Source organism: Leopardus geoffroyi, chromosome C3, assembly GCF_018350155.1.
Source record: "Leopardus geoffroyi isolate Oge1 chromosome C3, O.geoffroyi_Oge1_pat1.0, whole genome shotgun sequence".
NCBI lineage: Eukaryota > Metazoa > Chordata > Mammalia > Carnivora > Felidae > Leopardus > Leopardus geoffroyi.
Genome location: NC_059338.1, coordinates 104,728,204 through 104,739,353, shown reverse-complemented (window position 1 = coordinate 104,739,353; position 11,150 = coordinate 104,728,204). Strand labels below are relative to the sequence as shown.

The window sequence follows — 11,150 nt, the reverse complement described above, 5'->3', positions numbered from 1 at the left end:
GATAAATATTTTAAGTAAAATAGTAAACCAGAACAAACAAAATGCCTCTAAGATCCAGACTGTAGTAAGATCAAAAGATAGAGATCTTTTGAAGCTTATTTTACTTTCTATAGTTCTGAGCAGAGCAATCTTACATTAAATTGAGTCTATTACTTTGAAAACTAGCCCATTTAAAATTCTCTATATATTTTACCTATATGATATACAGTCTGACACATTTTTATTTTGAAAAGACATATGAATCGAGGTAGAAGATGATTTTAAGGTACTTCCTGAGGATTCCCTTTAATAGGAAAAACAGGTGTAGTTGTAGTAAAGGAATGAAAAATGAAACACAGTAACAGTAAGATCCCTCACTTCTGCTTCAATCCTGTAAGAAGTCAGCTGTCTCAAAGATACCAGTTCATCTGCATTGTGTTTCATATGCAGGCACTACCTCTAGGCAGGTGCCAGGCAGTGGGGGTGCAGGGGAACACAGTCACAGGCACCCAGCATGCTATGTTTACTGGTAGAAAACAGTGCAGGGTCCACAATGTGGCTCTACTGTAAAGGAAGTACCGGAAATTGTCTAATTTGGACACCCACAATTATGTACTCAAAATACGTAAAATAAAAGAAGTGTTCTTCTCATCTTCCACTTCCCAAGTTCTCCCATTTTCTATTTTGCAATGCTCGTGGTGTAATTCTCAATCTTTGTTGTACATTAGTCATTAGGGAGTTTTCAAGATATACCCATGACCAGGGTCCTAACCCCAGAGACTGATTCATTTGATCTAGGGTTGGACCCAGGTGGTATTTTTAAAAAGTGACCCAGATAATTTTAATGGGCAGCCAGGGTTGAAAACCACCACGATTTCAAATTGGAGTAAAAATATCTAGGTTCTAGTTGTAGTGCTGCCATTTACTAGCTGGCTGATTTTTAAGTCCTTAGTTTCCCATAGGATGATGAGGTTAGCTTAGAGATTTATAAAAATTCTCTAGCTCTAAAACAAAATTAAATAAATTGGGATGCATATGATCTCTTCTAGTTTGCTCAGCTCTAAAAAGAAATGGAATTATCTGGAGTATGCTAGCTTTGTTTGAAGCAAGTGAGTTAAAAACAAACAAACAGCACTTAAGTAAACTTTTCCTTATTCCCTCTTCCCAATTACAAAGCATGGGAGAAAAGAAACAGATATTTAAGCTTAGAAATCACACGAGACTTCTAGGGCTGCTTTGTCTGTCCCTAGCTCTCTTAAATTGGGAGTTAGTCATATGGTACCTGGGGAACAGAGGGAGGGGGGAGAGAGCTTACTACACACCAAGAAGGTAAATATAATACAAACCCCAAAGGCCTTACACTACTCATCTTACCATAATCCGGCCTGGTACCAAACACTATGAGTGTGGGAGGCGAGGCAGGGGTGTGTACATATACATGTACACGCGCTCACACACACTCCCCAACTCGGTCATCCACCGCTCTAGCGGAGAGCGCCCAGAAGGCGCTCCCCAGCCAGGACCACTCTGGCCTTCTCCTTACGCCTCCCAGCCCGCTCCCTGCTCTGCCCCCACCCGGACAGTCCTCCGGGCCGAGCTCAGCTTGGTCCACAGAAGGCGGTGGCAGCCCCGGCCATTCTCCTGCAGCTGGTTTTCAGTACCGAATCCGTCTCTGTGCCTCTAAACCCAGACTCAGACGCTAACCCGATCCCCTCACTTCTCGGCCTCTTCTCTCTAGACCAGGCTCCCCCGGAAAGGGCCAAGCTCCCGCCTAAGCCCTTGGCCCAAGCTCATTCTCACCTGGGATCATCTCACCTAGGATCTCTCCTGATGATCCTAGCACCCTCACAGCTTCCCGGCGCCTCTTCATCCTCACACCTTTCCCAGATAAACCCTAATTCCCCCAGTCTCACCTCCCTACCGCTCTGCGCTCTCCCACATTGTCCCCTCAGGGCCTCTCCACGCATTCTTTGCCATCAGCCCTCAGTTTTCCAGAACTTCCTCATCCTCCCCCCAACCTCCACCTCCAGCATAGGGTCCCAGGTCCTCTAAATCACCTGCACTCCCCACTCACTCATAGCTCCCTCTCCCTCCCCTCAAGTAACCCTGGCCAGGGGCGGGGGGTTCCCACACCTTGCACCCTGGGGAACCTCTCCAACTCAACGCTCTCCCTCCTTGAAGGACCCCACCCACGACACCTGGGGAGCCCCTCCACGCACTCTTTCACCTCTGAGCCCGACACCTGGGCATCCTCCTCCTTCCACACTGTTCCTTCCTTTCCAAAACCTTAGGCGCCCCCACTTCCCGGTCACAGCCCATCTCCGGACCTGACACTCCTCCCACACTCCTCCCCGCCCCCAGGCTCCCACTCCTTTACCTCCAGACCTGACCCACAGGGCGCCCCCATCCAGCACAGCTCACGCTCTTGTCCCCTACTCTCGACTCCTTGGGCGCCCCCCCCCCCCCGCAGGCCAGCGTTCTATACACCCCTCCCCCCCTTGAAAACTCGCTCTCTACTCCTCCTCTTCCCACCCGCCCCCAGCCCACAGGTCGCGCTCGGGAGGGGTGCTCGCCTGGCCCGGGCCTGGGCGGCCAGGAGGTGACGCGGCCCCCGCGGGAGGAGCCCGGGAGGTGGAGGGGCGGAGGAGGCGCGGGCGGCGGCACCGAGCGGCGGCGGCGGCAGCAGCGGCGTAGGGAGCGGGCCCCCGGCGCCTTCTCCACCGACCCAAGGGGCGGCGGCCGCTGAGGGTCTGCGGGCGGGCGCGTGATGAGGAAGCACCAGCGCCCGACCCTGCTACGCGTCGAAGCTCGCTCGGATCCGGGCGTTGGCAGCCGGTGGGCCGTGGCCCCGGGAATCTCCGCCGCTAGCCCTAGTCATCCCTTCCTAGCTTTCGCTTCTCCGCTTTAGCCCGGAGCTGTCTCCGGCGGCCGCCCTCGGCCCCGCCGCCCTTCCCTGGTCGTTTCTGGAGGGGTCCTCCCTCCGCGGCGTCTGGAAGCCCAGTGACGCGTCAGCCGGCGGGACAGCTGAGCTGCTTCTCTGGGAAATTAGCCCCTGCGTCCTCACTCCCCTCTCTGCTCCCGCCCCGGCGTCCCTCCGACTGGCGGGACGCTGCCTCCCCGCGCTCGAAGCGAGTTCCCGGGACTCCCCCAGGGGGCTGGTTCGCGGCTTACCCCTTCCCCTCCGCGGCGGCGCGCGCCCCCGCCCCCGCCGGACACACTCGCGCCCCGGCCGGCGCGCCGCCCTCCCGCCCGCTCCCTCCAGTCACCCCACCCTTAGCCGTCCCCGCCACCTTACTCCACCACCCTCCCCCGCCGCTCCGCGCACTCCGCGTCCCGGCCCGGCCTCCCGCTCCTCTCTGCCAAACCGCTCACTTGCCAGCCCTTCGCCCCCGGGAAGAAGAAACATTTCCCGGAGCGCACTCCTCAGCCCTCACTCCCCGCCGCGCTCGCCCTCCCCTCCCCCTCCGCTCTTTCTTTCTTGGGGGAGGGGGGCTGTCGCCTCGGATTGAAGGCCGTTGATTTGTATGTATTTGTCCCAGCGCCGGAGGCTGCCCCAGCCGCCCGCGCGGGTGCCGCCGCCGCCGCCAGTGGAGTTGCCTCCCTGCTTCCCTAGGGTGGTTAGGCTCCACCAAACATGTCGGCTCCTGTCGGGCCGCGGGGCCGCCCGGCTCCCACCCCGGCGGCCTCTCAGCCGCCCCTGCAGCCCGAGATGCCCGACCTCAGCCACCTCACGGAGGAGGAGAGGAAAATCATCCTGGCCGTCATGGATCGGCAGAAGAAAGAAGAGGAGAAGGAGCAGTCGGTGCTCAAGTAAGGACCCGGCTCCATCTTCCCGCCTCCCTCCCTCCCCTCCGCCCCCACGGCCGCTGCCCTGCGGCCGCCTGCGCGCCCCGGATCGCCGCCCTCCCTCCAGCCGGCGGCGCCTGGGCCACGAGGGCTGCGGCCGGCGCCGGCCGCCGGGGCTGCTTTCTGGGTGTCAGAGCGCGGGGGTGTGTGTCGGGAAGGGAAGGTGCCGAGGCCGGCCGAGATGAGGGTGCCGAGCCTTTAGGCGTTGTAATTTTCCCGGGCGTCCTTACGGCTTCCCCTGCGGGCCGGTTGGGCTTCAGGGTCCCCGCGGGGCTGAAGCTGAACCCAGGCTCCGCGCGTCCCCTCTCCTTTCCAGCCGCCCCCGCGCGGTGGCAGTGACTGGGGCAATGAATCCAATATGGCCGTGCACAGGTGCTCCCTGGCCGGGACCCGGGCGAAGGCGCGCCGCCGGGCATGCGGGCGCAGCAGGGGCCCCTCGTCCCGCGCTTCCGCAGGGCGGCCCTGCCTCCGACGCGGAGACGAGCAGAGCTGCCCGCGGTCGCTGCGGGCAGGGGGGCGGCTGTGCAGGCAAGGGGCCTAAACTCTGGCAAGTCTCGGGTGGGTGTGCGGCCGCCGCCATCTTCCAGCCCCTCCCCCTCGGCGGGTTCTAACACCCTGCACTCTGCTGCTCTTCCTGTTTGCAACTAGTAAATCTGTTTAATCCTGAAGAGACTCTGAAGAGGCTCCAGTTCCTACCATTACTGCAGTTTGGGATGCTTCCTACCTTGTGAAGTTCTGCTACTCGTGTTCATAGTGTAGGCAGCCGGGATTTTGCCGAGGGTGAGAGAGTAAAAGCAGCACCCAGGCGGCGGTTTAGCGCTGTGTAACTTCAGCACCAGGGAACTGTCCAGACAGAGATACAGCTTTGAGACGCCTTTTGTCAGTCTAGCAAAGAGATTTGTTTCTACAGGTTAGCTGTTAAATGTTTTATGGTTATTTGATTTCTCAGATACTGTGTGAAAGAGATTGTGCAGAAGATGCTTAACCTTTTTATGTTTTTCCAACTCAACTTTTTTCTTTTTACTTGAAATGAATTATTCACTAAGAGATTAACTTGGACAGTTTATATGCCAGCGGTGGGACTGTTCTTTTTCATGTTATCAAATATATTTTTCCCATATTCTCCACAGAAACACAAAATTGAAAGAGTAGAGTTCCTCTATGAAGGATGCAATACACTGACCTCTAATCATGTGAATTTTAAAACAGGTTGTTGAATTCAGTATTCTTTAATACACTTATACAGATATAATTCTGTCTATACATATATATTTTCATATTTTAATGAAAATACTGTAAATTATGGTAAAAATATATCAAATATCTCTACATGTTTGAGAAAAATTGAAGGACTAAGAACAAATATTTCTGACATACTAACTGGAATAAAGAAGAGTTGCTTCTTCAAAGCTAATTTGTGGGTTTGGAGACTTGTTTGGGAATATGATTTATTAGTAGGCTAGGTAAATGAAAAATGGTTATGAGATTTAAGTAGCTTATTTTAACTAATGCTAGAATAAAGCATTATTTTTAAAAGCTTTTGGAGCATAATACTCACTTTGCTTTACTATATATACTAACAATGCCTAGCTTTTTGATGACTTAGAATTTGATATTTAAGTATATGAATCTATATTTTCTACTATAATTGTGATAAAATTAGTGTTGCCAAAGTGATGTCAAATAAAACATAATTTTATTTCTTTGACCCATATATTTAAATGTACAATGTGTTTTTATTTCTTTGTAGTATGCTAAATCATAGTATCTACTGGCTAGTTCACTGTAGTTCCAAATCCACTTATTGTTCTAGTATATAGAGATGTAAATGAATTTTTCAATACTGAATTAAGAATTACTCAGATTGAACAATAGGTTACATTAGGAAAATGTTGCGAAAGGCTTTTTCAGGTAGGTACATTACATTACATACATTACCTTTCTGTGTAAGCCTGTATACTATGCAAATACATAGAATGTTCATGCATTCATATTCACACAGTTTAGGTAGAAACATTCTCTAAACATACATTCATACAGTCAGAGAGATTACATTGACGAAAAATCTTCATATTTATTTTAAATATCTATTTGCATTTCTGCCTAACTTAGTCTTGGAAGGAGTTATACCTCAAAATGGCCTACATGGCTTCAGAATTATTTTTATATTCATTTTAACAAGAAGTTTTTTGGAGTTAAAGCATAATATAATTACAAATTTAATTTTAAATGTTCTATAAAAATGTTTTTGGCTTTTTAAATAAGTTAAGACTAGGCAAGGAAAATGAGGAAAACATTAGATTTTATAATAGAATTATAATGAAAGAAAAATTGTTTTAAATAAGTTTATAATGTATTAAGTAATATATTATCAATATTGGGTATTAAGTTACAAATACTATATATAAGAAAAAGTGATATTAGTATTCTTCAATGATTACTATTTCTCATTAAGTTTTAGGGGTCATTTATCTGGTCAAGACTACACTGTCCTTTGTTTCTCTTTAGTGATGTCCATTTAATTAGAGATGTCCATTTAATTGCATGTTAACATTTATTTTGAGAGAAGGTCATGGACAGAGAGAAATAAACTGAAAATCAAGTTGATGTCTGCTGCCTTGTAACAATTACGTTAAAGTTTGATGTGTGAAAAATTGAAACCATTGGATGAAAATATTTTCATATTAAGAATTCATACCAAGGGGGATGTGCGTACGAAGTACATCACAGGATGATATGTTGGAGTACAGGAAGAGAATATTAAAACTTATATTTCAAGTTCTATCTTTCTTTGAAAAAGAAATTAAGTATTACTGATATTTAATATATAGATTGACAATATTAAGACCCATATAATTTGTAAATACATATGCACGTATTTAGAAGTTCATGCCTGAGATATTTTTAATGGGAGAGGTGAGTGATCAAAAGACATTGAGACCACTATAGTAATCTCTCTTTTTATGAAGAGATTAATTAAGGACTATTTATATTTATTAGCAATTTCTTCAAAGCCTTGTTGAATATCCATTTATTTGGAAGTCTTCTGTCACCATCAAGTAATTTTATTTTACGTCTGATTGAGATACTAAAATTTTGAAGCATCTGTATCTCAGCAGATCCCTCAATAGATCAGTAATTGCTTTTTTTTTATCCTTACCAGAAATCCACATACAGTTTTAGTTTTGATAACTCAATCTATAGGTAAAATCTATAGTGTTCTTTTACTTATTAATGTTTTTAAGCCTCATCTTTCAAGATTGTAAACTTCTTGAGGGCAAGAATAATAATGTACCCTTCTTTGGAGTTTGTGTTTTGCAGCATACTTAACACCTGCACATATTAGGTAACTAATAAGTAATGTTGATATGACTTGTAATGTTAATGAGGCAGTTTATAAATTTTGTTGGGAAAATGAAGAATAATTTTTTGGAAAGAAAGGCATAATTTATTAGGTTTATATTTTTGAGTGATTTTTTTTTTTGATGTGGTATTAAAAAAATGTATGAGATAAGCAAAACCACTGAAATCAATAGAAAAGTAAGTATTCATTCAGTAAATATTTATTGAGTTTCTACTATGTGCATATCATAGTCTTTCAGATAAGGATTTTTTTTTTAATAACAAATTAGAAATAATGTTTTTTTGCTGTGTAAATTATCTTTGTATTCTCAGTTTGGATTTTTTATTAATGTCAAATGTCTTTTATTTGCTTCCCAAATAAAAGAAGACAGTGAGTAAAGATTTCATGATAGATCAGAGTAATAATTTAGCTTATATTTAAAACATAGATGAGCAGTTCTAAATTTTTTTAATAATTCAATTTTAAGAGTATTTTTCAAAGCCAATTTATAAGCTTTTTTATGCATAGATAATATATACCTATGGTACAAAATTTCTTAGCTACTTTTTCTCCAAGCCAGAGGCAACTACTTTTGCCACTGTATTGTATACTATTCCAGAAATACTCTATGTGTAAAAGTAGATATGTGTATATATCACATATTGTGTGCATCTATAATGTGTGTGTGTGCACACAGATGTATGGATGTATATGTGTACACATAAAAAACATAAATGTGCCCAGCAGTTTACTTTTTAGGAGATCAGTTCCACACCCATTAATATATAGCTTCCTCATTCATTTTAATGACTGTGTAATATCTCATTTTATGAATGTTCTGTAATTTCTTTATCTAGAACCATATTTATGGATATTTAGGTTGATTCTAATTTTGCCATTAGAAACAACACTGCAATAAATATCTTTGTGCATATATCATTTCTTACATATTTGAATATATCTCTGGAATAAATTCCTAGAAATGCATTGTTGGGTCAAAAAGTCAGTATATTTTAAATTTTAATAAATATTGCCAAATTTATTTTCATACAATAAGTATGCATAAGTCACCTAAACTAGGGAGGCTCCCATATCCTTTCCAATTCAGTGTGTGATACTCTTAGCCAATACTTTGGTGAAAGATATGCCATCGTAGATTTAATTGAAATTTTCTTATTATCAGTGAGGCTGAGAGCCTTTTGCATTTGTTTAGTTTTTTGTTTTTCTTTTGGTCATTTTTAGTGAATTGTAGAAGCTCTTTTTATTGTCATTTGTTTTATGACCTTTTTTATGCCTTTTTTTTTTTTTACTGGTCAGGATTTTTAAAAAATGCATTTTAATTTTTCACTTTTTGTTTTATGTCTTTTGAGTTTGTGATGTACTTAGAATGATCTTTCTCATCCTGATATTTAAAAGACTACCATATTTTCTTCTTATAGCTAAATGAAAATTTAAGAACATGGCATGTGAAATAAAAATGCAATTTAATCATGAAGACTTTTAAACAAAAATCATTATTATGATTATGTGAATAACCACGACCATTGTCAAGAATGAAAAATCTATCAGTTTTAAGAATTGCAAATGCATTCTAAAAAATTGATTGGCATTTATGAGAAAGTACCTAATAAATTCTTTATATATAATCTGTATTTTAAAGCAACTAGGATAATTAAATAATATCTCCTTGTTGACTATATTGTCATTGAGTATATATTGATAAAGAACTGATTATGCTGTGTGACGAAGAGAGAGGTAATGGAGGCAAGTGTGAGGGGCCAGCTGGATTTTGACTTGAAACCTTATTTTACTAATTAATAACTGTAAGGTCTTGCTTATGTTGTTAAACTCTCTGAGCCCATGTTTCCTCATCTGTATTATCCAAATAATAACACCTACCTTGAAGGATTGTTATGATCAATGTAGATTAAATGTCCTGGCATAAATAAGTGTGCCAAAAAAAGTCGTTATTAACTGATTATAGACAATAGTTTATTATTTTTTTTTAACATTTATTTATTTTTGAGAGACAGAGAGGCACAGAGCATGAGCAGGGGAGGGGCAGAGAGAGAGGGAGACACAGAATCCAGAGAGCAGGCTCCAGGCTCTGAACTGTTAGCACAGAGCCCAGTGTGAGGCTCAAACCCACGAACTGTGACATGATGACCTGAGCCGAAGTCAGTCGTTTAACCGCCATGCAGGCGCCCCTAGACAATAGTTTCTGAACCTTAATATTATCATAGCATTCTTGGATGAAATCTTAACTTTTTTTTTTTTTTTTTTTTTTTCCATTTGAGACATTCTCTTCCTTGTCTACTGGGAAGTCAAAAAAATGCCCGAAGGACTTTTAAGTGCCTTCATTATTTATCTAGAAGCCCAGGGATGGAGAGGGAAGGTGATGAATCGGCAGCAATTTCCTCAGCAAAAAAACATTTTTAGAGAGTCTGAAACTAAGGTGTAGCAGCAGAAATAAAACACCAAATTATTGGTTATTGGCAAGATACTGATTACCATGGGTGAATGTGAGGGAACTAATTTGTGCAAATTACTCTGTGATTGTCCTTACAGTTGTCTGGGATCAATTTTTTACTCTATTAATAAATCAAAATATGTATTTATTTATTTGTCTTATTCATATTATATCTGAGAACTCAGCAAATCTTATCAGGTTAATCCCATTTTGAAGTGTCAATTTAGAGTGCTCCTCTGCTTTCCATTGCTTTTCAAATGCACACACTCTTTGTATGACTTCCACTTTGCCTCTTAGCTTCAAATTTGCCTCCTTAGAGAGCTCTTTCTTGCCCCATGTCTTAAGTAGGTTCTTTTCTTTCTTTTTCATATCATCTTTAATATTTTCCAGTTATGCTTATTAAAATTTTCAATTTCTTTATTTGTTTATGGTCTGTCTGCCCTGCTAGATTATAAACTCCCAGAGAGCAGACACCATGTCTGTCTTGTTCACCATATCAGCCTTAGCTTCTAACCCAACACAATGTTTTATACATAGTAGTATTTAAAAATATTAGTTGGGTGACTGAATGAAATGTTGGGGAATAAAATACTGTGTTCAGTTAGTAGTGCTTGCTTTCAAGGTGAAATTTGAAGATCTAGAAGAAAAAAGTTTGCTTAGGTAGTAGTGCCCTTATTTTCAAAATCAATTGTAATTTTTAAACATATGTGCAATTTTGCTTATTTATTTATTTTTTTAACTAGGAGAAAACTTACAGTATTTGCGTATGATTGCAACTCATCTTTTATTTGTTTATTAAAAACATTTTTTTAATGTTAATTTATTTTTGAGAGAGAGAAAGAGAAAGAGACAGAACATGAGCGGGGGAGAGGCAGAGACAGAGAGGGACTCTCAACATGGGGCTTGAACTCACAAACTGCGAGATCATGACCTGAGCTGAAGTCAGTCGCTTAACCAACTGAGCCACCCAGGCGCCCCTTGACTCATCTTTCTTTTAGACTAAGAGCACATCTGTTTTGATTAGAAACCAGAAGAATATTGTAATATGTCATCTTGAAATTGTAATTATTTTTTAGTATAAAGAATATTTTGCTTTAAAAATTACGACTTTACTTTGAAAGTGTTTGTATATTTCCAGTGTGTTTAACAGAGCTGAATGGTAAGTGATGTAGAGAATATTTTGGATAGAAATTTCTATAATTCATTCCTTTCAGAGGCAGACAACTGAAGGCCAACTGTAATCACATGAGCACACTGAAATGTGAAGTGTCTTGAAAAAACACAGTAAAAGTGTTTTTGGAACATCATGACCATAGTAAAAAATATGTCAGAGTAATCAAGTGAGTAGTTTGCTGTCTCTTTGGTATTGTTTTGAGGGTGTAACACATTTTATCCTTTTTAATTATGTAGAAATTTTACTCCTAGATGTTAAAGATTCTAGAGACTACAGATACTGTCGTATTCTCTAGTCACCTGATGAAATGCAGATATCTATTTCTGGGTGTTAAAACA

General features: G+C 42.3%; 1 protein-coding gene across 36 annotated transcripts in view; it reads left to right on the top strand.

Annotated features, from left to right (window-relative positions):
• Positions 1 to 3,281: 3,281 nt before the first annotated feature.
• RIMS2 (regulating synaptic membrane exocytosis 2) overlaps positions 3,282 to 11,150 on the top strand; it is a 612,588-nt gene continuing 604,719 nt past the window's right edge. For 9 of the 36 annotated variants that reach the window (XM_045453935.1, XM_045453941.1, XM_045453944.1 and 6 more), the window contains exon 1: positions 3,283 to 3,789. In XM_045453935.1, coding sequence (XP_045309891.1) covers positions 3,614 to 3,789 — 176 coding nt within the window. In that variant the 5' untranslated portion in view covers positions 3,283 to 3,613. Of the gene's footprint in view, positions 3,790 to 11,150 lie in introns of all 36 variants that reach the window. The other 27 variants (XM_045453956.1, XM_045453964.1, XM_045453952.1 and 24 more) reach the window with 9 other exon arrangements.